The sequence below is a fragment of the Mastomys coucha genome, unplaced genomic scaffold (assembly GCF_008632895.1).
Source record: "Mastomys coucha isolate ucsf_1 unplaced genomic scaffold, UCSF_Mcou_1 pScaffold23, whole genome shotgun sequence".
Lineage (NCBI taxonomy): Eukaryota > Metazoa > Chordata > Mammalia > Rodentia > Muridae > Mastomys > Mastomys coucha.
Window position 1 is genome coordinate 100,672,916 of NW_022196906.1, and position 26,456 is coordinate 100,699,371.

General features: G+C 41.1%; 1 protein-coding gene across 10 annotated transcripts in view; it reads right to left on the reverse strand.

Annotated features, from left to right (window-relative positions):
* Dock3 (dedicator of cytokinesis 3) overlaps positions 1-26,456 on the reverse strand; it is a 299,780-nt gene that overhangs the window by 41,205 nt on the left and 232,119 nt on the right. For 9 of the 10 annotated variants that reach the window (XM_031343655.1, XM_031343658.1, XM_031343659.1 and 6 more), the window contains 11 exons: positions 23,733-23,831; positions 19,320-19,414; positions 17,047-17,122; positions 16,583-16,683; positions 16,270-16,328; positions 13,029-13,177; positions 7,451-7,536; positions 5,259-5,285; positions 5,044-5,139; positions 1,028-1,088; positions 827-920 (listed from right to left, as the gene is read on the reverse strand). In XM_031343655.1, the coding sequence (XP_031199515.1) occupies positions 827-920; positions 1,028-1,088; positions 5,044-5,139; positions 5,259-5,285; positions 7,451-7,536; positions 13,029-13,177; positions 16,270-16,328; positions 16,583-16,683; positions 17,047-17,122; positions 19,320-19,414; positions 23,733-23,831 (943 nt within the window). The remainder of the gene's footprint in view (positions 1-826; positions 921-1,027; positions 1,089-5,043; positions 5,140-5,258; positions 5,286-7,450; positions 7,537-13,028; positions 13,178-16,269; positions 16,329-16,582; positions 16,684-17,046; positions 17,123-19,319; positions 19,415-23,732; positions 23,832-26,456) is intronic. The other variant, XM_031343657.1, reaches the window with a different exon arrangement.

Consider the following 26,456-nt stretch of genomic DNA (forward strand, 5'->3'; position numbering starts at 1 on the left):
GGGGGGTCTCTGGGAGGAGTGGGGGTACAAAAGGGAAACAAGAATGTGATTTAATTCTATTTACTTAAGGTATGTTTTTAAATGTTAACAAATTCAGATAAATTGAAATCAAGTAACTTTTCTCATCATAATGCAATAAAAGTTTAAAAAAAAAGAATAGGGCCTAGTCACAGTGAAAAAGATAGTTCGTTGGGGACACTATGGTAGAAGGGAATCACGCAGAACATCTGTGTATGTACCCTTCCTCCTCATTCAGAGCTGTTCTCAGTAAATAGATCATGACCAGCACTTAGATTGCAGACATAATGAAAAGCTTTTATCTGGCCTGTCAAGAAGATTAATACTGTCCTGACTGTACTAGGAGCTCAGTGTAGGAATTGGTGTGCAGTTGCAGAGGAAGAGCCAGATCTACCAGTGAGGTCTAGAAATTCCATGATTTAGGTGTTACTCCTTTGCTATGGTCTTGGTTGGTTTCAGCTTTGCAAGACCTAAGAGAAGTTCTATTTCTGAGGAGTGACAGAAGTCCAAGTTTTTTTGAACCTAGTGCACCACAATTTGGAAGTAACTCTTGAGCCTCTGCAACAAGGATAGGAGTGAAGCTGAATGGAACAGCCATAGACAGCAGACGATGTGCACGGAGCACATGTTGGGAAGGACAAAAGTTTCACCTGCTTTTCTATCACTAAAGGAGGACAGGACTGAAGTGAAGGGCAACCTTGGAACCCAATACTGATGAGCTCTGGAGGGAGTGATCCTGGAGTTGTTCTCTGTATAGCCCCCAAGTCTGCCCTAATGAAAAGACACAGCGTTTCCTTTCCTGACTCACCTGTGTAGTTTTCAGCCTGTAAGTGCATGTCACAAAGCTTATGGATGTATCGGATATACATTTCCTCCTTGTTAATCTCAGATTTGTAAAAGTTCTATAAGAGAATGAAATACATGTAAGATGTTTTAAAGGTAATTTTCAAACTCTAGCTAGTGAAACCCTGGCTGTGCCTGTCAGGAGCAGGAGCTCATGTCCTCTTACCATCAGGTTAACAGTGCATCCAACCTTCTTGTTCTCAGTTTCTTCTCCCTTCATGCAGTCCCTGGAAGAGAGAACACAGTTGACTGCCTATGATACTAAGTGGTATTTCCTGGGACAATACATATACTAATATCCTAGCATCACTGGAACATTAGTATGGCCAAAAGTAGTGTTTAAAAGTAGTATGCCTTCTAACAGGAAGTTCTTGAACAGAAGATGACTACACTGTGAGATTCCCCTCAAGTTTGCTCCCAATCCTGGGGTTCAAAGAGCTCTGTTGAGCTCCTTGTTCTGGTTGCAGACTACAGAGAGCAGATACATCATCAGGGCATTAAGAGCATATACCAATTTTCATTGTACAGAAAGATGTGTGTGTAAGGCAGAAGGTCAAACTCTCAAGTTCCCCAGGGAGACACAGAGTTATTCTCAAAGGGCAAGTTTCATTTTGTGAGAAAATGAGAAATAGATGCTACAAATCTATGCTAGAATTTAAATAAAGTTAAAGACATTACTGCCCAGGCTGAGGAGGCACTTCTTAGAGGACTTAAAAGTTTGGCTAGTCTAAAAATAAGTCTCATATCAAAGGTCCAAGTCATGCTGGATCACAACTTACTGGAAATAATACAAAACTTTATATGTAATTTATATTTAAAGATTATGTATGTATAAAATTTTTATCACATGCACATATTCTGTCAATTCCTGTTTAAGTTCTTTGGTAAAGGAAAAGATTCTATTGATTTTGGCATTATCTTCCCTGCAAGATTGATCATTATTTACTCATTACTTCCCTTCATCTGATTGATCATTATTTACTCTACACCTGCCAGGGATTAGCAGAGTACCAGGAAGAGAAGCTCGAGTATTGAGTATCTAGTATCCTGCCTTCAAAGAGCTGAATTTTTTCTGTTGAGTCAGAGAGTAGCAAATGATATATCCTCAAGGTATGCACAGAAAGCCAAGTGAGCTCCTGGCTAGGGAAAGCCTCCCTGACATCTGGACTGGGACATAATCTAAGGAGATGACTCAGCATGGACTTGGGGGGGTAATCTAAGGAGATGACTCAGCATGGACTTGGGGGCATAATCTAAGGAGATGACTCAGCATGGACTTGGGGGGGTAATCTAAGGAGATGAGTCAGCATGGACTGGGGGATAATCTAAGGAGATGACTCAGCATGGCCTGGGGGATAATCTAAGGAGATGACTCAGCATGGACTGGGGGATAACCTAAGGAGATGACTCAGCATGGAATGGGGGGATAATCTAAGGAGATGACTCAGCATGGACTGGGGAGGGGATCTAAGGAGATGACTCAGCATGGACTGGGGATAACCTAAGGAGATGACTCAGCATGGAATGGGGGATAATCTAAGGAGATGACTCAGCATGGACTGGGTGATAACCTAAGGAGATGACTCGGCATGGACTGGGGGGGGGTAACCTAAGGAGATGACTCAGCATGAACTGGAGGATAATCTAAGGAGATGACTCAGCATTAAGAAGCCTGATGAGATTAATGGATGGGGATCTAGAGAACAGTCTTTGAATCAGCTAGAACTTGGCTCAACTTTGGCAATAGAACTTCTCAAATGCACTTCTTTATTGACAACTATGAGAGTAACCTTTCAGGGCTGCAAATGAGGTTAGGGGCGAATATAACATGAGCATGGTGTATATATATATATATATATTTAAAGTGGCTAGAACCAGTACAAAAAAAATCATAGTGTTTTCCTCCACGTTCACAAAAAGCAATACTTGGAGGCTATAATCATGAATGTAAGCCCTGGGGACTAGAAGGACACAGGGCAAAGACCAGTTCATGTTTGGAGACATGAGAAACGCTGTATACTTGTTTTATAGATACCACAGTGAGAATGAAACTGGTTCTGGCCATAAGTTTCAATGGTTTATAGAAGATAGAAAGAAAATCAGTTAAAAGAAGGCCTTTAAGTTTAAGAAATTGATTTTCAGTCTTTCAGGTAGATGGCAGTGAATATGAATAACCTTCAGTAAATACTGCAATAACGGAAAGATACAGGGCTTTAGCCCACTTTTTTTCTCTGTCTAATGACAGGTACGGGGGGTGGGGGGGGCTTGGGATCTCATGTGTAAAATGGAAGGCTTCTGCTATAAAAGGGGCTGATGAAGGCCAGCTTTGACCATTTAAGACCCAAGAAAAATAGGCAGAAGCTTGTTCAAACATAGCTGTGCTACAGAAAAAAGGGGTATTCAGGATATGAATTCCATCTCCACAGCCAAGTTAGTGCACAGACACGGGAGTCTTCTGAAAGGCACACCTTCCTCTTCAGAAGCAACTGGATGGAGACTGAGCACTGCCATTTCTTGACCCGGGGTTGATGAACATTGCAGCACTACAGCTTGGAATAAGCTTTCTTTCTTTCCTTCTTTCTTCCTTCCTTCCTTTCTTTTTTTTTTAAAAAAACAGATTTACTTATTCTCTATTTATTTATTATAAGTACACTGTAGCTGTCTTCAGACCAGAAGAGGGCGTCAGATCTCATTACAGGTGGTTGTGAGTGTGAGCTGCCATGTGGTTGCTGGGATTTGAACTCAGGACCTTCGGAAGAGCAGTCAGTGTTCTTACCCGCTGAGCCATTTCACCAGCCCCAAGTTTTATTTCTTTATCATCCCGTTTCTCCTCATCTTCCTGAGTTCCAGAAAACACCCTTAGTGACTATCCTAGTCCTGCTGAGAGCATAATTAAGGCTACATTGGTTGTTTTGTTATTTTTAGAACACTTCAACAGTTATGACAGGACTAGAAAGGCAAGCTTTCATGAAAAAATTCCAATTCCACATGAATTCTGAGGATAAACATAACAGAACCCTGAGCTCATAAAAATATTTCCTCTAGCTGGGTGGTGGTGGCACATGCGTTTAATCCCAGCACTTGGGAGGCAGAGGCAGGCGGATTTCTGAGTTTGAGGCCAGCCTGGTCTACAGAGTGAGTTCCAGGACAGCCAGGGCTATACAGAGAAACCCTGTAAAAAAAAAAAAAATTCCTCTAATTTGTTGCCATAGCTAGGATTAAGAGCAGAAGTAGATTTTAACAAAAAAAAAAATATAGGCATGAGAAAAAGGGAATCCCCAGTCCCAGGAGAAGCAAATGAACGTTGTCCTTAGTCATATTTTGGTACCAGAAGACATTTCCTTGTTTATGTCTATAAAGCCAGGGAAGGTCTTCATTAAGGAACCACACCTGTACCTAAGTTGTTCTAGACACAGCTTTTCTCTTCCCTCTTGCTATGACTACCCCTATGAGCCCTGACCTTTCTAGATGGAAGGCCTTATGGCTGCATGTCCCTGGAGTGCCTTTCGGGTATTCTCGGTCTTAGGGAGAGTCCGTGAAGCTCTAGCTAATCCCTGAGAAAATCAGATGACACCTAGTGACAGCTGATGGAAGCAGAACAGCCTTTCCTGTTCAGACCGTGACTTGCAATATAGGCTAGGACAGTTTTAAATTCATGGTCTTTCAGCCTCAGCCTCCTCGGTGTTGTGATTACAGCTAAGCACCACCATGCCCGTTTTTGGTTTTGTTTTGTTTTTAACATTTGCTTGTTTTGAAAGACAAGGTCTCATTCTATAGGCTTGCTTGGCCTGGATCTCCAATGTATACAAGGCTGGCCTAAAATTCACAAATTCGCCTGCCTCTGCCTCCTGAGTGTTGGGGTTAAAGGCAAGTGCCACCATGCCTGGCAGCTGTTATTTTAAGGTTTATTTATTTTTATGTGTCTGAGTGTTTTTGCCTGTCCACATACATGTGTATGCCTGGTACCCAGAGGAGTCAGAAGGGGGTGCTGGCTATCCTGGCCCTTGGAGTTCTGAGCTGCCACATGGGTTCTGGGAACTGCAAGAGCAGCAGGCATTCTCAGCTGCTGAGGCATCTCTCCAGTCTCCACTGTGGTCTCAGCTTTAAGGCCAAGTGAATGCCTTTGCAGAGGAGAATTTCTACCAAAAGAGAGGCTATAGAAGTTTCAAGCTGAAGAAATACCTGTAGTCAAGAAGGCGTTCCATGAGGCGGGTGACTGAGGTAACAAAGGAAATGCCAGTCTCACGCCATGTTTCCTGTTCAACCTTTTCCAGAAGGCTGTTGGTAAGAGAAGCAAACAACTCATGAGCCTTCCCTGATGACAAGAGTACGGTTCACGAGCCTGTGGAGGCTGTGATATATCTGGAGACAGGAGACTTGCTATACTGTAGTCTTACCTGGGGTAGGGCCCAAACAGCTGGGTTCTACTCCATGCAGCAGAAAGCAAAGACAAGAATATTATCAAACTGGCAGCAACAAATGAGCATCTCTCCCATTTCTCTGGGCATTTTCCTAAGGATGCCATTGAGGTGCAGGTGAGAGAGGCATACGCTATAAGGTCTGTTCTCAACGACCACCTGAGCCCATGGTGGCATATGTCTGGCTTTGCCAACTGCCTGCTTCTATTGCCCAGAGACATTTTCAGTAAAAATATAAAACCACCTCTTCATATAAATCAAAGATTTCCACAAGCCCAAGGAGCCCAGTATAAGGGACAAAGAGTAAATTCAAGAGCTATCCTCTGCCATCACCTTGGTAATGAGAAGCTTCCAAAAAATATGTAACAAGTACACAAGCTTAATGTTCAAGTCATTAAAAAAAAAAAAAAACAATAGCAGCATGCTTCTGTCACTCTGAGGCAGCTTTCGGGACACACTGGCATCCCATGGGCTTCTTCTTGTTCTAGTGAGCTTAGGTCTAGAGCTCAGTCCAGACAACTCTGTTTAGGATCCACATGAGCACAGTTTGCTCTCTAAGTTTCAAAGAGTCATCTGGAGTTGACTAGCCCAGGACTGGGAACAAACACTGGGGTCTCAAACTCATAGCTTGATTGCTGTTACGCTTTTTGCTATGTTCAGTGCCTTCTAGTACCGAGAAAGTGAGGCTTTCTTTGATCATGCTGAAAGAGAGAGACGACTACTGACTCTGGCTCTAACTTGTATGGACCAGAATACTACTCTCAAACTGTTCTATGGAGCTTTCCTGTCCTCAACACTGGGAGAGGCGCTCTTTGTGCACACAGACATGGAAAATGCTGGTTACCATCTCACCCCTTTATCTGAATGTTTTCTCTATCTGTACACATTTTTATTCATTTCTCCCCATACCTACAAACATCAACCTCAAATTAAAACTGTGAAATGATGCTCCATGGTATCAGTAGCTCTTAGGTCTCTAACTCACTTTAAAGGATTTACAAACAAAATTTGGATAGGTAATTAGTAATTGTAGGCTGTTTTTATACTTTTTCCTTTGTAATAAAGTCATTTGTTAGTGGACACCAAAGAGAATTCAATGTCTTTCTTCTACAACTGAAAATATTTTGTTATAAGAGAAGTATTAGAAGATGAATGCATTCCGTGATAAATTTTAAATAAAATTCTTATGACTCCTTAAGGAACAGCGTGGGCATGGTGTAGCAGAGAGCATCCCCTGCTGAAACTGCAGCTGTGGGTCTTCCATGTAGAGGTGCCTTTACAGACAGCTCACTGACGGCATGCTAGCATGTCCTTGAGCCAGTCTCACCATTTCCAGGAATGGGAGGATGAACCCCACTCTGCAACTCTTGCAAGTATATTGTTGGCATCAGGTCTAAAAGTCAACTTATAAAATTTTTGAAGTTTAATTTTTTTAAATTACTGGTAGATAATAAATAGTTATAATTTCATCAAATTTAATATTTTGATATAATAAAGCAAACAGGAATTATGTTATGGAATCAATTATATTTCAGTTAAAAGTATTCTCTTCTATGATTAAGTCTATATTATGGATCTGACACAGCTAATGGTACTTTTATAATAACTGCTAATATTAAAAGATCCCTCATGATCTTAACAAATAAAATATCTATACATTTTATACACTGCAAACTTCTAATTAAATGTCTTATAAGGTCTGGTGGCCTTTATCAACTTAAAGAGAAGCTATTAACATGACAGGTCTGGGGGAACTATCATTCAGCATCGTCAGATCACTTTATTAACTGAAAAATGGCCTAGAGAGCCCATGTGGTTTACTCAAGAATCTGCTGCAGGAATTATCAGGCTGCAATGTTTCCTAAAAGAGAATGCACACTTCCCCCTCCTCAAAATGCCAGCCGTGGTAAATCAGCAAGTCTGACATGACACAGGGAGGGCTGTGAAGACATGCAGTGACTTACTGCAAACCCAGGAACTGAACTGTCAGCTCTCTGTACACCGTCAGTCAACTATGAAAACCCTAAGACTACATGCTTTCTTGGTGATAGAAACTGAGTACTGTTACCACCAGAGTCAACCCAGTCTCTCCGGGTCCCCAACCCCTCACCCTTCACTGGCCCACATCACCCTTCTCCCAACACAGGGCATGTGGGGAAGGAGCAGCTTACAGCAGGCCGAAGAGTTCCCTGTAGCTCTCATCACCTTTCCCCTCTGACACCATGCTGTCCAGTTTGTCAATCAGTTCAGCTTCCACCTAGAAGGAAATAGTTCTTGAGCTCAAATGAACAGAGACAGAGAAGGAAAAATCTCCAGTCTTGTGGCTATTTGAGGATCATGGAAAACTGCTTTTTATACTTTATCATAGTTGCAAGTAAATTCCAGCAGAGACAGGATCTCACCTATAGCATTAAAAAAAAACTTTGTTTTCTTTTTTTTTTTTTTTTGGTTTTTCAAGACAGGGTTTCTCTGTAGCCCTGACTGTCCTGGAACTCACTCTGTAGACCAGGCTGGCCTCGAACTCAGAAATCCGCCTGCCTCTGCCTCCCAAGTGCTGGGATTAAAGGCGTGTGCCACCACTGCCCGGCAAAACTTTGTTTTCTAAGCCAGAGACTAGATAGCCTAGGGAACTAGAGTAAAACCAAGTATTCCTGTTCTAAAAAGCAAGCAAGCAAGCAAGCAAACAATATAGCAATGAGATGACTCCTAATGACATCCTGGTATACTCAGAGCGGTGGGGCTTTGCTCAGCCATCAAAAGAGAAGCTTTCTCCTACAGGTAGGAGCATAGAGAGAGACACCCACTGCCAGACATTATGCTGTGAGTGAGAGATCTTTGAACACTCAGCCCTCAGGGGCAGAGTGTAAGAGCCAAAGTGGGTTGGAGGACATCAAGAAAACAAGACCCTCTAAGTCAGTCGACATGATCAAAGCACCAGAAACGCTAGGCAGCATGCAAAGGGCCTGTATAGGTCTGTACCCATGTTCTCTGCATATATAAGATGGCTTCCAGTTTTGTGTTTTTATGGATTCCTGAGCGTGTAGACGAGTGAATCTCTGATTGTCTCTTGCGTTTGTTTCCTTCTGTTTGTTTGTGTTGTCCAACTCCAATGTGTTAGTTTTTGTTTTACTTCATTATAGTTTATTTGTATCCCTTAGAAGCCAGTTCTTTTCTAATGAGGGACATGAAGGGAATGGATCTAAATGGGAGGAGAAACTGTAATCAGGGTATAATATGTGGGGGAAAATCTATTATCAATAAAACAGAAAACTAAATCTGCTTCCTTGGCTCAGGAAGGCTTTTCATTCTGGTTTAGTTTAAGTATGTAAATGTTTCACATAACCATTTCCTATCTGAGAGCTAAACATGGGGGCTCCTTTAGAGAAAAGTGTTTGGTTCAAAAAGAGAGACATTTGTTTAACATTTCTTAAATGTTTCTTTTTAAAAATACAGTGTTTTTATTAATGAGAATTTCATATACATGTACAATTTATTTTGTTCCCTGACTCTGCCCCCTAAAAGCTTCTGGGTTCACCACTTAAATAGCCCACTGAGTCCAGTTTGAGCTGTTTATGTATCCATGAGTGTGACGTCATCCTCTGGAGGATAGGCAAACTACCAGGCTACATTTTTTTTCCCCTGAGACAGGGTTTCTCTGTGCAGCCTTGGCTGTCTTAGATGTCACTCTAATACAACAAGCTAGTCCTGAATTCAGAACGTGACCTGACTGCCTCTGTGGTGCTGGGACTAAAGGCCCGTGCCCTCCATTGGTACCACCATTCTGGCCCCCAACTACACACTCTCTTATACAGACAGATGTTCCCTCTCCCAGAAGCCACCAACCATCAATAGCTCTTCCTCTACAGGGTGAGAACTCATAAGCCCCTCCTCACTTCATGCTGGAATGTAGACAGCCTTGATCCTGTCTAGGTCTTGTGCAGACAACCACGGATGCAGTGGGTTCATGAGGGTAACAGTCCAGCAATGCTCACAAGAACACTCTGAACACTGGCTCTAACTATCCTCCCATTACCTCATTTACAATGTTCCCAAATCTTTTTCTTTTTCTTTAAAATCTTTTAACACTTATATTTTGTGTGTTCTAGAGGTTACATGTGCATGTCAGAGAAAAACCTACAGAAGCTGGTTCTCTCTTCCTACTATGTGGGTCCTGGAGATCCAATTCAGGCCATGGGGCTTGGTGAAGAATGCATTTAGAGTCTCTGAGCATTCTAATGGCTCCAAATATATATATATATATTTTGTTTAAAACTATCCATTCAAAGACATGTATAGACATATACTATATCTACAGATCTTCAGACATGTACAGAATATAAAGAATGTAGTACTGTTCCTTACAGTTGAGGGATCTAGTAACCCAATGTAGGGCCCTGAAAAAGCAGAAGCTCCAAGAGCTTTAGGTTTTATGGGTACAAACCTTGAGGTTTCTGAAGGAAACAACTCATTCACACCCAACTGATGTCAGCCTCAATAGAACAAGAACAAATCAAGCACCAAGCTTCTTTTTGTGACTGTATGACTAAAGGACTAAATTATAGCTAAGTATAGTCTGGTGAGTCTAGAAGCCAAACTCAGACCTCTTCCTGGGCATGCTTAGCCCCAACTCAATGAGGTGGCTACAGACTCCCTAAGAAAATGGCCTAATCCTAACCAAAGGTTGTTAGTGTTGGTTAGCACACAGCAAAGGTAGGGAGGGGCCTGCCATAGTAGAGAGTACAAACAGTATAAACATGCTTCAGTAGTCCACTGGGGTCCAAATTGTTCTTAGAATGGGTCACTGGGCCAGTAGCCTTAGTTTTACCACAGATCTTGTTAAAAATCCATTACTCAGGCCTCTCAAAATCTGATGGATTAGGAACTCAGGGTGAGGGTGTAAGTCCACAAACTGTTTTAAGAATTCTTAGATGCATATCCAACTGTTAAAACTTCTGTATCAAGTGTGGATGCTTTAGTCCTACTTAGAAGGGAGAACAAAATAATCACTGGAGGTAGAGGGTGGGAGGAACTTGCGAGTAAGGGAGGAGGGGGAAAGGAAGAGGAAAAAAAGCGGGGGCAGGATCAGGTGTGGGAGGAGACAGGGGAGATGTACAGAGGGTCAGGAAATTGAACAGAGGTGTGTAGCAATGGGGGATAGGGAACTTAGGGGTAACCAACAGAAAGTCTTAGACACCAGGAATGCAAGAGGCTCCCAGGACCCAACGGGGAGGACATTAGATCAAATACCCAATAAAGGGAGAGAGAACCTGTAGAGACCATATCCAGTGGTTAAGCATGGCCCCCAGTTGACGGATGGGGCCACCTAAGCTTCTCAAAATTTTAACCCTAGAATTGCTCCTATCTAATGGGAATATAGAGACAAAGACTGAAGAGAAATGAATATGGAGCAGAGACTGAAGGAAAGGCCATCTAGAGACTGTCCCACCTGGGGAATGCACTTCATCTGAAGCCACGAAACCCAGTCACTATTGCTGATGCCAAGAAATGCTTGCTGACAGGAGACTAATATGGATGTCTCCTGAGAGGCTCTGCTAGAGCCTTAACAATATAGATACAGATGCTGATGCTTGCAGCCAACCACTGGACTGAGCATGGGGACCTCAATGGAGGAGTTAGGGGAAAGACTGAAGGAGCTGAAGGGGTTTGCAATCCCATAGGAAAAACAACATCAACCAACTAGACTCCCCCGCTCCCCCAAGCTCCCAGGGACTAAACCACCAACCAAAGAATACGCATGGAGGGACCCATGGCCTCAGCTGCATATATAGCAGAGGATGGCCTTATTTGGCATCAATGGGAGGGGAGGCCCTTGGTCTTGTGAAGGCTTGATGTCCCAGCATAGGGGAATGCTAGGGTGGTGATGTAGGAGTGGGTGGGTGGAAGAGCATCCTTATAGAACCAGGGGGCAAGGGGGTGGGATAGGGATTTTTGGAGGGGAAACTAGGAAGGGGATAACATTTCAAATGAAAATAAATAAAATAACAAAAAAACCCCTCCAAAACAAAAATATTTCTGTATCAGGCAAAAAACTAGTGAGGGAAAAATTTGGAGACATTGTTATCCTTGCAGAACTGATACTGACAGCCGGCTATCCATTTAGCACTTACCTTGTGACATATTCAACATGGAGTTCTGAATATATACCTTCCAAATTCCCTCATTTGTGAAACAGTTGTCATGGTAATATTCCTTTTCATGTCACTATGCCCTGACTTTTGTGAAATGCTCAATATTAGTTTTGCTATCCTCACAGGCCACCATGTGCTAAGTACCACAGTGAGTTCTGAGAAATAAAATACACAATCATTCTGGTTCCTGGGGACCCATAATTCAGTGAGGGAGACTGAGGCCAGCAGGTAAGTGCTCAGATACAGTTCACACAGAAACAGCAGTTCAAGACTTGAGATCTTAACACACAACGAGTTTCACAAATAGTGCTATCAGAACTTAACTGTTTTTGCTTTTGGCGCTGGTTAGATTTCTGTCAACTTGACACAAGCTAGGATCATCTGGGAAGGGCATCTTGATGGAGAAAACGCCTGTATCAGACTGATCTGTAGACAAATCTTTGGGGCATTTTCTTGATTAAAATTGATATGGGAAAGCTCACTAGAGGCACTGCCAACCCTGAGCAGGTAGGTCCCAGGATGCATAAGAAAGCAAACCAAGCACGTCCTGGGAAGAAAGCTAGTGAGCAGCATCCTTCCATGATCCTTCAGTCTGCCTTCGGGTTCGTGCCCTGCTTCACTGAGCTCCTGCCTTGGCCTCCTTCAGTGATAGACTATGAGTGGAACATGTAAGCCAAATCCACTCTTTTCTCTCCAAGATGCTTTTGGCCAAAGTCCTTAGTGCAGCAATAGACAGCAAGCTAAAACACTATGTGACACAGTGGTTATAGGTTATATACCTGAGAAAATTTGGGGGTGAGGTGAGAACATTTAAAATCTACTTCCTAAAGGCAATTTTGAAGCATATAACTATGATGGTTAGTTTTAATGTTAACCTGACACAGCTTGGTCTCTCTGAGAAATTGCTGGCCTGTAGGCAAGTCTGTGCCTTAACTGGCATGGAAAGAGTCTGTCCCAAAATAGTAGGTCTGGGAAGAGGACTTTTAAGAGAAGAGAAAGTTGGCTGAGGTCTGAGCACCCATGCACTCATTTTTCTCTCTTCTTGACTGAGGATGTGATTTTGGCTAGCTGTGGTGGCAAAGAACAAGGGACAGCTTTTGAAATCCTGGGTTACTCTGAAAACTATGTAAAGTCATGTGGTCTGGCCTTAGAGATTCCTGGGCCATACAGTAGAGGAAAGACAACATGTTGTCCAGGCTCTCTCTGAAACCGGGAGAGTTCAGTCTCAGTGACTCTTTTCTTCACCAGAGAGTTCTTTAGCATGTTTATCCCTTCCTGCTAATCCTTCTGTTTGCTTATCTGTCTATGAGACAAGGTTCTGCTCTGCAGCCCAGGCTTTAGTACTTGGTATGTAGCTGGGGATGGCCTCAAACTCATGGCAGTCTTCTTACCTCAATTTCTTGAATGCCGGGACCTGCTCTTTATCTTGAAAATTTGCATGTTAGTTTTGGCTAGCAAGTCATACAAAAACTCTAAAACAGGATTTAAGATGGTTAACGTTTCTATCAGAACCATGGCCTACCTATCTAGACCACCTGCATGATGTGAACAGGTTCACTTCAGAAGAGAGCACACCAAGCACTGACAGTTAGCACTTTACCTGCTTGAAGTTGCCATTTTTCCTTTGCTCCCAGTCCATCATGTCATGAAAGATAGGGATCATGATATTCCGCACTTCCGGCTGTGGGACCAGGGTCACACCCAGGAAGGGACCGATCATCCCCGGAATGAAGTGGATCTTATGTTCACCTGAGCAATAAAACCCAACAACTATTAGTTCATTACTGCTTTGCTCCTTACATGGAAGATTCACAAGTGGGGCCAAGCATCTGTTGTAATCTATAGAAGTGCTGGGAATCTAGGCTCTGTGGTACAGTGTTTGCCTAACATGTGTGAGGTCCTGAGATGGATCTGAAGTTCTCAGCACTGAAAACCAGCAGAGCCCACTTCCAGTTGCTAGTTTACACTGGAAGCTTCCAAGGGGGAAAGATGATTTACTCTCTGGTTTTTGAGATACTCCCTCTGCCTTTATATTTTATATTTCTTATTTTATTATATTTTAAAATCTTTTGGGGGCTGGAGAGATGGCTCAGTGGTTAAGAGCACTGACTGCTCTTCCTAAGGTCCTGAATTCAAATCCCAGCAACCACATGGTGGCTCACAACCATCTGTAATGGGATCTGACGCCCTCTTCTGGTGTGTTTGAAGACAGCTACAGTGTATTTAGATGTAATAATCAATAAATCTTTAAAAAATCTTTTTAAAACCATGTATCATTTTATTTGATGGGTGTTTTGCCTATATGCATGTCTGTGTCCCATGTGTGTACCTGGTACAAATGACGCTACCTGGTTATCAGGTACCAGAAGAGGGCCTCTGATCCCCTGAAAATGGTGTTAAAGATGGTTGTGAACCACCATATTGGTACAGGGAATCAAACCTGGGTCCTTTGGAAGAGCAGTCAGTGCTATAAAGTACTGAGCCACCCCTCTGGCCCATTCCCTTACCTTTTTAGAGTTTTAAATTGATTGGCCTAGTAAATTTAGAACATATGTTCCAAGGGCACAAAATTGCTGTTTCAAAAAACTTCCTGTGAAGTGTTTTTAACAAGTTGGAAACCGTCAGAGCAAGGAAACAGAGTTTATTTCTCCGGGTGAGTAAGGGCTACCAGTTTAGACATCTCCCTAAAGCTTTGGTTTAGTAAGGAAATATGTATGTTTCTGTTTAAACACAAAAGACCTCCTGACGATTCTACTTCTGTAAGGCATTTCAGAGATCAGGGAGTACAGCCCAAGGTTTAAGCTACCAAATGCCCGAAGTCCACAGACCTCTTAAAGGCCTACACTCATATATGCCAAAAACTCTACCTGAGCTACTAGGAGCTTACTGCATAGCTTTACCCTCATAGGTGGCTTCAAGACTTAGAATCTCTTTGTATCCTCCTATCCTCCCATCCCTGTTACTTATATTGTATTCTTTTTTTAAATGAGTTATTTATTTTTATTTTATGCGCACTGGTGTTTTGCCTATATGCATGTCTGTATGAGGGTATCAGATCCCCTGGAAGTGGAATTATAGACAGCTGTGAGCTACCATGTGGGCGCTGGGAAAGTAAACCCAGGACCCCTGCAAGAGCAGTCAGTGCTCTTCACTGTAGAGCCATCTTGCCAGCCCCTTACAATGTATTCTTAAGGTAGGGATACATCTACTCTTGTCAGATCTGTTCACCTCTCCCCCATTTCCCTTTATGAGGTCATCCTCATGGGAGGTGAGTGGTACAGTCCTTCCTCTGATTGGCATACTCTGTAGGTAGTATTCCTAAAGCCTAGGGCCAGTCCTGGGAACTTTTCTTAGCAGTGGTAAGACAGAAAGAACCCACTTCAAATGCTTCTCTCAGTCCTCCAGAGACTACAGAGGGAACAGTTTGCATGCATAGCAACTGCTATAGTCAAGTAAAGCTAGTTTTGGGGGACCAGAGATAGACTGTTACTTTATTCAAAAGTAATGAATGGTTTTAAAGACAAGTCTAAAATCTTTTTTAAAAATGACAGTTTTGGGGATTAAACTCAAGCTAATATATTTTTTTATTTCTTTTGTTTTGAAAGCCTATCTAAGAAGCAAATGCTAGTTCTGAGGCTCATTCTGCATTTTCTGATCTTGGTACCTGGTATAGTTGTCAGTTTGTGTTCCTAAGTATTTCAAAGTCAAGTTCAATGTTAAAATATATATCCAAATTCTGTTGTGAGCTGGCAGTAAGAGTGATATAGAAGATCTCTTTAGGGAACCGTATCTCTACTGAGGGATGAAAAACCCTATTGCTCTCTCTCTTTTTTTTAAGTTTTTTTTTTTTTTTTAAATGCGCATGGGCGCACTGCCTGCATGCATGTTAAGTGCACCGTGTACATGCCTAATGCCAGCAGAGGCCAGAAGAGGGCATATCCCCTGGAAATGAAGTTACAGATGGTTGTGAGTCACCATGTGGGTGCTGGAATTGAACCAAAGTCCTCCAAAAGAGTAGCCAGTGCTTATAACTGCTGAACCACTTCCTCAGTGCCTCCTACTGCTGTCTTACACTTTACTTTTCATCTCTAGATCATGGTGAGAATGGATCATAGGAGACTTTAAGATTCTATGAACATCATTCCTATGACTTAAGATACACAAGCTTAGCTTAAATCACACTTCATTGGAAATATAACTAATTTTTTATCTCTTCCTGACAGCCGACTTATATCTTCCCAGAATTCCAGGTGGCCTAGCTAGTCATCTAGGCAACTGCCAAACTACCAGAAACAACAGTGTGACCACTTTAGATTCAAAGCAGCATCTATTAGAGGTATTTAAAAGAAAAAGCCAGTACCAGTCTCATCAAGGCTTGTAACTCTTATCTTTCATATAAGTGGTTTCAGATACATGATCTGGACATATAAATACCTGAGATGTTAAGTTTATTTTATCTTCATAAAAATCAACACTCATCCTTGTTTTCATGGTATCTCCATGATTTACACTTCTGAGCCTGTAATACTTGCACAGGGACATGAGTAGTGTAGAGGCTCTTACAACATGGATTCCCAAATGGAAAAACTATAGCCTTCTTCTTATTCTTCTAACTTGAGTTATCAAAACGGAATGCACATGTCACACTAGGCTCGTCTCTGCCAAGGCAGGGCTTTAAGAACATATGCTACTCTATACCCATCTGAAGTGTTATTTTAAAGCTATGTGAGTTTCTCTGGGGGCTGAATGGATATTCAGAAGGCTTTGGGGAATTGTTAGCTCTTGTATTTTTATTTACATATGCGGTACATGAAAGGGAAGCATCAGCAGGGAAGACTTACCCAGATTCTGCCACATGCTGAACAGTTCATATGCCATCATCACACGCATATCCCCATACCTGAAAATAGTAACTGTTAGCGGAGGGAGGTTCAGTGAGACAGACCTGAAAATCCAATGGTCAGTACATCAGCACTGTTATTTCTAATGCTTTCAAAACGCTAAGCCATTTGGTCATTGACTGAACTTTTAATACTTGGCTCTTTGGGAAACTAGCCATATGAGAAACTTGTGGATTTCTATAAGAGTCTGTCATAGAAAAATACTCCCATCTGGGCAAGTGGTAGAGAGATGAAGAGAAGACATCTGTCTTACTTATCTAGAATCTTCTTCCTCTTGGCTGAAGTAATGATTTCTAGCTGAAGGCTTGGCTGGTTTATGAACAGAACTGCCAGACTAAAATAAGAATTCCACACCTAGAGAGACAGAAAAAGAATCATGTGTCTGTCTAAGTCCTTAACCTTGGAGGGAAAGTTACTAAATATATGCATGTAGCAGAGAGTCCACTTTATAATCTCATATTCTTAAGATTTCCCCCTTTTAACTATCTTTAGAAATAGGCCTTTCCTCATTTTTGCTTTCTTGATTCCTTCTGAAGCCAACAGCATCTTCATATATGTCTGGCTCCCAACACTTCCACCAAGGTGGCTCTTGGGTCATATTATAATAACCATCAGTCTTGGAATCTACAATACTATGAACCTACTAAAGCAAAAAGGGGTGAGTGTGGATTTCAGTGTACTATTACTATGACAGCAACAGATTTTAGGCGCCCCTACCTTGAAGTCGAAGTCTGTTTCTGTGAAATTCTTGTGCAGTGCAGAGGACAGGTACTGGACAGTAGTGACTATGATGCTGCAGTGAGGACACAAGGCATTAGTAGAATTAAAAGACCAGCAGTGGCACAGCCCAGCATCAGCTGTCTGCCTATAGGCAAAATTCTGGAAGACAACTTGCTCTTATGTAAGATATGGCTTTAAAGGAAAGAGAAAATGGCAAAAACTACACAGAAAACCAGTTTTAGAAAATGCCCGCTAGCAGGTAAGACAGCAAAGGATGTCAGTGGGTCACTAATAACTCTTCTCTCTAAGCTTTGTGCTTTTGGGGATTTATTCTAGTTCAAAAAGTAATTTCTAGTATTCTGAGGATCTTTGGATAACAATAAAGATTATGGTCACTTTATATCATAATTTTATTATTTTACCAGATAGCAGGGATTTATAGTGATTAAATATTTCCTTTTGTCATGTACTGTTTTCATCTGACTTCAGCCTTTGAACCAGAATACCACTCTTAATCTCTGCCTGGCACACATAAGGAATACTAGGAAGCTAGTCTGCTAGAATTAAAAATGTAAGTTTAAGGTAAAGGAAGGAAAGTGTGATGGGTAGTTAAAGGTTTTCTTACAGAGGGCTTTGGCTATGTGGCAAAGGAACTATGTTTAAGAGTGGCCATCTGCCCTAGCAGGTACATATAGGCAGAAAATGTAAAAGCATGACGGTACGAGACACACCAAGAAAACAAGGCCTCTAAGTCAACACGATCAAAGCTCATGTGAACTCACAGAAACCAAGGCAGCATGCATAGGGCTTGCACAGGTCTGCACCAGATCCTCTGCATGTATATATATCCCGGGTTCTACTCTTAATGAGATGCTTGAGTGTGTGAACAAGTGGGACTCTATCTTGTGCCTACTCTTGGGTTCTGTTTCTCGTGTTGGTTTTCCTTCTGTTTTCTCACATTTGCCCAACTCCATGTGACAGTTTTGTTTTATCTTATTTTATTCTGTTATATTTTATTATTATCATCCCCTAGAAGTCTATTCTTTTCTAGTGAGAGACAGAAAGGAAACAAATTGTGATGGGAGGATAAGTGGGAAGGAACTGACAGGAGTAGAGAGAGAGAGAGGAAGCTGTAGTCAGGATATATTATATGAAAAAAATAATATATTTTCAATATAAAGAAAAAAAAGCCAGACGGTGGTGGCACACGCCTTTAATCCCAGCACTTGAGAGGCAGAGGCAGGCGGATTTCTGAGTTCGAGGCTAGCCTGGTCTACACAGTGAGTTCCAGGACAGCCAGGGCTATGCAGAGAAACCCTGTCTTGGAAAAAAAAAAAAAAGAGTGGCATCTGGGTCTTTATATAGAAGAACAGAACAGTGAAGGTAGTGCATAAAAGAGAGCAGTACTCCAGCAGAGCAGAGTCAACGAGGGTCAGGGTCCAAGATGAGGAGCTACTCCTGCACCTCAGGCTAGCAAACCTCAAGTTTTCAAAGTGGAACTAAGAGACAGGAACATGAAAGATCTAGATAAAAACCAAGTACTTGAGGAAATATTTATGCAACTTCTATGATTCTTCTGTTCTGGACAAAACATTTGCAGGTTTTAAGGGAAAAGAGGTCCTATAAACAGCTCAACATAAAAAAAAATCACATTGCCTTGTTAATATATCTAATATAAATAATTTGACTGCATTCTATACAACACTAACATAAAGGACAGATTAGTGAGAGGCAGCAGTAGGCTAACGAGGGTAGACCACATAATCTACAGAGGACAGAGATCAAATGAACAAATGTGTTACTACCTGTATTACTTTGCCAAGACAAAAAGCACAGACTGGAAATACGACTGGGGCAGACAGTCCATCTCTGTACTCAGAAGTGGCCAAAGCTCTGCAGCCAGGGCTTAGGGGCTAGTCAGCACCAACTCCAGGAGGCAAGTACTGTCTGGTAGATAATACAACTCAATGCAAGATGGAGCTCTGTCTAAAGCTGCAGAGCAACCAAGGCTAATGGCTCCTGTATTTCCTCAACACACAGTCTTCTAGCCTCACTACTAGAGACTGCTATTTGAGTTATCTTTGACTCTTTCTTTCACTGCCTTTATGGCCAGTGGCCAAGTCCTGTGGATTATAACTCCAAATAAATTTTCTATTTGTCAACTCCTGTCTCTTCCCAGACTTGGTCTTAATCTTCCTCTCACTCACATATACGTATTACCCCTGCTTGAGTAGAGCTTGTAGATGCCAGTACAGATTCTCCTTACTCACTTGCTTGTCAACAGTCTCATCACCATCCAGTCTCGAGGAAAGACGCTCATCTTCATTAGGTTTCTGAACACACAAAAAATCTTCAGCAGAAATTCCTGAAGGTTAATAGTAGAAAGTACACTTAGTGTACCCAACAGGCTTAGTTCAATTCCTAATACCACCCCCACACAAAACCCCAAAACAAAACAAAGCAAAAATCACAAACCCTCTAATAAATCTGTCTATGAAAATAATGAAGTGGCTAAGACTGATTTAACAAATTCAGTATTACATAATTCGAGAAAAATGTACTGCCTAGTTTTACCAACTTGAGCAGAGTCAACTAGGAAGAAAGAATCTTAAAGAACTGCTTTGATCAGATTGGCCTGTGGACAATTTTTTCTTTTTTTTGATTAATGTTTGATGTAAGAGAGGACTATGCAGTTATGGGTGGTGCCACCTCTGGATGGAGGTCTTGGGTTGCTTAAGAAAGCAAACTGAGCCGGGTGGTGGTGTCACATGTCTTTAATCCCAGCACTTGGAGGCAGAGGCAGGTGGATTTCTGAGTTCGAGGCCAGCCTGGTATACAGAGTGAGTTCAGTACAGCCAGGGCTACACAGAGAAACCCTGTCTCGAAAAAACAAAACAAAACAAAACAAAACAAACTGAAGAAAGCAAACTGAGCAAGCCATGCAAAGTAAGCCATTAAAACAGCACATCTCCAGGGTTTCTGCTTTAGTTCCTGCCTAGGCTCCCCTTGATGACGGACTGTAACCAGTAAGCTAAATAAGCCTGTAAACTAAATAAAACCTGTCCTTTCCCAAGATGGTGTTGGTCAGTATTTTACCACAGCAAAAAAAAGCAAACAAGGGTAAAGCATTTGGTAAGGAAGTGGATGTATGTCAGGACACACCGAATCTTGCTCTGTTTCATTCGTCCCCATTCACATCTTCTCTATCTACTTCATCACTCAATTACTGAACCCCAGCAGCCGTAAAACACCAGGAGCCTCGCAGCCACTGGGATAAAATAGTTTTAGAGCCCCCTAAAAGCCCATTCTCTCAGAGAATTGCTATTATTTGACCTGGAGAATTCAGCAGCACTACTGCCAGGGCTTGTCTTTATTTAATGTAATTCAGAGCTTATCTAATTATCCATAGGACATCTGTTGAAAAAAAAAAACAACTAGACAGATAATTTAACATTCTAGATACATGATACATTTACATTAGTTGGGACAAAAAGAGATCTGCCAAAAAGCTTCAAGGAAATTCTGAAAAATATCTATAGGGACCCGTGAAAAGATCTGATATATTCCTTGGATTCTAGAAGGCCACACAGATGCTGGACTGTTCATACTGCCAGAAAAGACCCAAGAAGCTAAAATCTCCCATTTCTGACTGAACAATGAGGTTCTGTACAAACAGATTTGCAAAGAGATAGAGTTGTAAAATGCTGGCACATTAAAGGTGAGCCCCAGAATATACACAGAGCCCTTTAGTAAAGTACAGAGATTTACTGATCTTGAGCATTTAAGAACATCTTGTCTGACTGTTACACCATCACTAAAAGGTTGAAAACAACTATGGATACAAACAATCTAGAATAAAGAAATCACTCCTGAATTAATAGTCAGGAAAAATTATTAAACAAAGAACAATTACTACAGCCAGGCACGATGGCGTACGCCTTTAATCTCAGCACTCAGGAGGCAGACACAGGTGGATGTCTTGAGTTTGAGGCCAGCCTGGTCTACAGAGTGAGTTCCAGGACAGCCAGAGCTACAAAGAGAAGCCCTATTTCAAAACAAACAAACAAACTCAAAGCAAATGAAACATAATTACAGTGAAAACAATAAAAATGCACAACAAACTCTGAGGTGGGAGTATTCTGATTTCCAGAGTTGCCATATTACACAAGTGTCTAGCTTTTCCCAATATATATGGACTAGAAAACATGAAGAGAAACAAATCAAAGGTCACAGATATAGAAAAGGCAAAGAATTTCATCCTGAGGGTATAGAAAACATTTTCAACAAGATAATGGCAAAAAACTTTCCAAATTGTAGCTCTGAAATGTTAGTCCAGATATAGGAGAGACATTTAGAATATCAAAGAGAAAGAATGAATGAACCAGAAAGAATGGTCTCTTGCCATATCATAACCAACCATGAAATAGAAACAACAAAGAAAATGCATTGAAAGAAGAGAGGGGAACTGAGCCATGTATGAAGGAGCCCAATCTCCTTGTTTTGTATGCAGATATCAACTCATTCCAGTAGTTTGTTGAGGCCTCTTCTTTCTTCATTAAATTGGCTTGGCTTCACTATTGGGAATTAACAGTTTGTGCTCTTTGTTAGATTTTTTTCTGTCTCCTGTGTCAATATTTTCTGACCGTAAGGGCAAGAGGTCATTTTCTTGATCTCATTAAGCATTTAAAACTCTGATCTTGCTTTTAGCCTTCATTATTTTGTGGCAAATTTTAAATTGATAACTTGATCTTGCTAGGTATAATCTTGTAAGAAGAATGCAGTCATAGATATACGAATCTATACTCTTTAAAAGTAAGAATTTTAAGGATGGGAAGATGAGTCAGTGTACAAAGTTCTTGCTGTGAAATCATGGGACCTAAGCTGGGATCCCATATAACAAATGAATTACTGTGTGTGTGATCCCATAACTCCTACATTAAAAATGAGACAGCAAGACAGGAGACTCCTTTGAGGGTCTTGGGTTGGCTACCACAGTGTGGACAATGAAAGCACAATGAGCAGCACTATTTCAAGACAAGGATGGACACTGAAGTTGTCCTAGGGTTCACAGGCATGCTACAACACAGGCATGCCCCCTTGCCACATGAACACACACACACACACACACACACACACACACACAAATATAAATGATAGCTAAATGATGCTGTCATAAAGAACACATAAACAGAAGAGCTCCAAAGTTAATATGGTAGATGAACACGTTCTCTTATTCAGGCATCTTTTCAACACTTTAAAAATGATAGTCAAGAAAGTGACAAATAAAACAGGAGAGAAAACAGTAATCAAAGGAAGCCAATACTACTGAAAACTTATAAGGAAGAGACTGGGGCTGGAGAGATGGCTCTGTGGTTAAGAGCACTTACTACCCTTCCACAGGATCCAAGTTCTGTTCCCAGCATCCATGCAGGACAGCTTACAGCCAGCTACCCTCAATGCCACTTCCAAGGGATCCAATGTCTCTACTCTCTGAGGGAACCTGCACAAATATGCAAATATTCCCCCCACATAATTTAAAAATAAAAATATAAAAGAAATTGTGGTAACTGACTTAATAGACTTGAGAAATTTCATTCCCTGCAAATGTGGGGCCTTTGGAGATCAGAGCAATAGGACACAAGAGGACAACAGGAATCAAGTCTCTTAGAAGAACACAGCTTGGCACTACCATACACTTCTGTGGACTAGGGTGGGAAGGGTAAAATGAATAGGAAAGTTAGTTCAAGTCTCTCTGGATCCCCTCTACTATCTCATGTCAGAGAGCCACCTATGCTATCTGAAAACTGAGAAATATTTTCTGGAGTTGGGTAATCACTCTGTATCTGTTGTTAATACAGCAAAAGGTAAAATATGAAGTGCAAAATGAAAAGAAGCATTGAAAGAAAGTTTACATGTTAGACCGAAACACTTGTGGATTCTATTTTTCCATATTATTGTTTTTAAGTTACCATAAAAATGGGTTTCATTATGGCATTTTAAAGGATAACGATCACTGAACTTGTCCACTACTGTATTACTCCATCTTGTCCCCCATCATTTCCTTCTGGTCTTTTTCTCATTCTCTCCACCAGCTTTCATACATATGCACATGCATATACATGTACATAAACATATGTGTGTGAAATATCACATTTATTATTTATTTGTGTGAAAGACAAGACGATGTTCTCCTGTTGTCTAGATTCTAGTTCATTTCTCAGTATCATCTACCCCTCATTACTTCAGATTCAAAGTCTGATAGCTCAAGGTAGGAAGGGTATACCCTGGCTATTTTCTGGAACTACATTAAAATAAAGAAACATTATCAGCATCATCATTAGTATAGCTATTAAAGTAGAAAAGCCTGGTTTGCACCGAATAAAACATAAGAGAGTACTGGCTTTCTAAACCAGTATGCTTCAGGTTATTCTCTAGTAGAGGGAAATGTTCACAAGGTTGCTATTGGTTACAGAAAAAATTTCAAGTGTTAGCCTGGGGTCAGGCTATTGGAGGGCACTGCCAGATTTCCACCTGTGGAAATTATATACTCAGTATAAACTGGGCTGCTGAATCCAATAACCTACGCAGTACCTGAACACAAGCCTCTGACAAAGAGAAGTCTATGGACAGTTGTGGCTGCCTACTTCATTTCCTGGGTGAAAAGCCAGTGCTATGTTACATACCTTGAGTTCATCTTTGCTCTGAAAGTTGTCTAAGAGGTGTTGGTAATGGGTGTCGCACATCTGACGGAGCAATGAGAGGAGGCAGGACACATATTCACCCTGGGGACCAATCCAAACAAAAACAAATCCAAAAACACTTAGTACAGCCGGTCACAGGGGCTCTGTTCTTCAAATTACAGAGGGTAAGAAGAGAAGGGAGGGTTTGAGATGGCCCCAAATGTTCATGAAGAAAGGTGACAACTGTGTTCCTAAAAATGAACTTTCTTTGTAGGAGCGCTTTGGAATTTTAATAAAGTTTCTGCAGCACAAAATTACTGAAAAGCCTTTATTTATAATATGGAATACTGCAAAGTGAACTCTCATTTTTTTTCTACAGCAACATTTTGGCTAAATAGTCTCTCATTGTCTGAATACAATACTGGAGTCTGTAGAGGCTACTTGGAAAAAAGAGCCTCTCCTCTGGACAAAATTTGCATCGTCTACTGGGGAAGGGCAGCTGAACTGGGAAAATGGATGTAAGTGATCAAAAGAAAGGCAGAGGAGTTGAAACTGATCTTTGGGAGGGGATAGGCAATGAGCTTCAAAACATATTTAAGTATAATCATGAGGTATTTTTTTTTTAAAGTCAATGGGATACACTAAAAATAAAACAACAACAAAAGACCAGCTTTAAGGACTGGAAAGGCCATGTTATGACAATTACTAGCATGGTTCTTTTGTTTGTTTGTTTGTTTTTGTTTTTGGAGACAGGGTTTCTCTATATAACTCTAGCTGTCCTGGAACTCACTCTGTAGACCAGGCTGGCCTCCAACTCAGAAATCCATTTGCCTCTGCCTCCCAAGTGCTGGGATTTAAGGCATGTGGGTTCAGGGACTGGCGAGATGGCTCAGTGGGTAAGAGCACTGACTGTGGGTAAGAGCACTGACTATTCTTCCAAAGGTCCTGAGTTCAGATCCCAGCAACCACATGGTGGCTCACAACCATCCGTGACGCCCTCTTCTGGTGCGTCTGAAGACAGCTACAGTATATTAAGCTGTAGCTAGCAGGGCAGGAGCAAGCGGAGGTCCTGAGTTCAATCCCCAGCAGCCACATGACGGCTCACAGCCATCTGTACAGCTACAGTGTACTCATACACATAAAATAAATAAATAAATCTTTAGGAAAAAAAGGCATGTAGATTCTTAAAAGGCTGTTTCCGCAGAAAAAAGTATTTTGCTTAGATGACTTTCAAGTGTTTCTAAATTCAAGGGAATTTGATAACAGCCTTTTAATGTATCGAATTCTTTTCTAGAGTCTTGAAACTACATAAAATCTTCACATGTATATGAACTTCAGTTTTATTTGAAAATGGGCATAAGAAGTCATAATTAATTTGCTGTAAAGGTTAGATGTGTGTGTATGTGTGTATGTCTGTGTGTGTGTAGCACTGAAACACAAAGTCTATTACATAAAAGGTACCCAACAAGTTATAGTTATAATAATCTACAGAAATGAATGACTCCATTAGTAACATTTGTCAAACGTTAGAGTAGAGTCAGAGCCCTATCCAAGGCTGTATAATTAGTGTTGGTTAGAAGGCTAGACTACTAGGAATGTCAGGGTGCACAGTCATTTTATCTACATTAAAGAGTGACCTCAACAGGGGCTCTCAAACAAAAATCTCAGTACATTTTTCTTAAAGGATTTTACAAGCCGTGGTTCTTTTGTTGCTCATCAAGGTCATTACTGTTGTAAGTTGAACTTCTTGTTCTCTCTTCAAGACAGTCCATTTTAAGAGAACTGATTTTTAATCCAGTTATCTTATCAGCTCAAAATTCTTTTACTTAAACTTCATTCATCTATCTCTACTTGAGTTTCTGACATACTGATGACAAATTAAAAATTCTCTATCTGAAATCTTTTTATTGAATTTATTGATGTTTTCTTTAGGATCTGTTTTAGAACAGATGAACTGTCTTGAATTTTGAATTTTGAATACTGACAGTCTACTTCTTACTATGGAATACCACACACCTGTGCAATATGACCATGCCTACAGTTAATTGTTAAGTCTTATGTTTTTTAACAGGGGCTCTTAACAGAGGAGACACTTTTCCCAGGCCAAATGTTCCAGAATACATGCTCACCCTGACATGCTAGAGCTTGGCTTGGACTCAGAAATGACTTTTTTCAAACAGAGTTCTACAAACCGCTCTCACAAACTGATTATCATGGTACCACGAGGGCTGTAAAATTCACTCTGGATATGCCAGTGGGATCTGGTGCCAAAGGGTCTGTCTCTCTATTCCTTCTGAGATGCTTCCCCAGTTTGTTTTTCTCCTAATTAGGTCATATAAAAGTATTATTCAACAACACTACTGAAATTCTACCACATATTTTTCTTGATGTTAAAAATTTAGATACAAATACTATATACTAAACCAATTATAGACTCAAGAAAATTCTGAGACAATTATTCTGTCCTGTATCATGTAGGAGAGCTATAGGAGGTTTCCTACAGGAGACAGCCTTTACCCTCAGCCTGCAGCTTTGTTGTATCACTATACTGCTTCACTTAACATTTATAACAAGGGACTTGGCTTAAAGGCAAAGACCAACAGAAACTACAGTAGAGAAATCACACAAGAAGCATTTCTTGAACCTTCCCTAAAATAGTGTCTTGGGAATATGAACCTAGAGCTTTCAGAATGGAGAGAAGGGGAGTATGAGTCAAGAAAGAAGAGG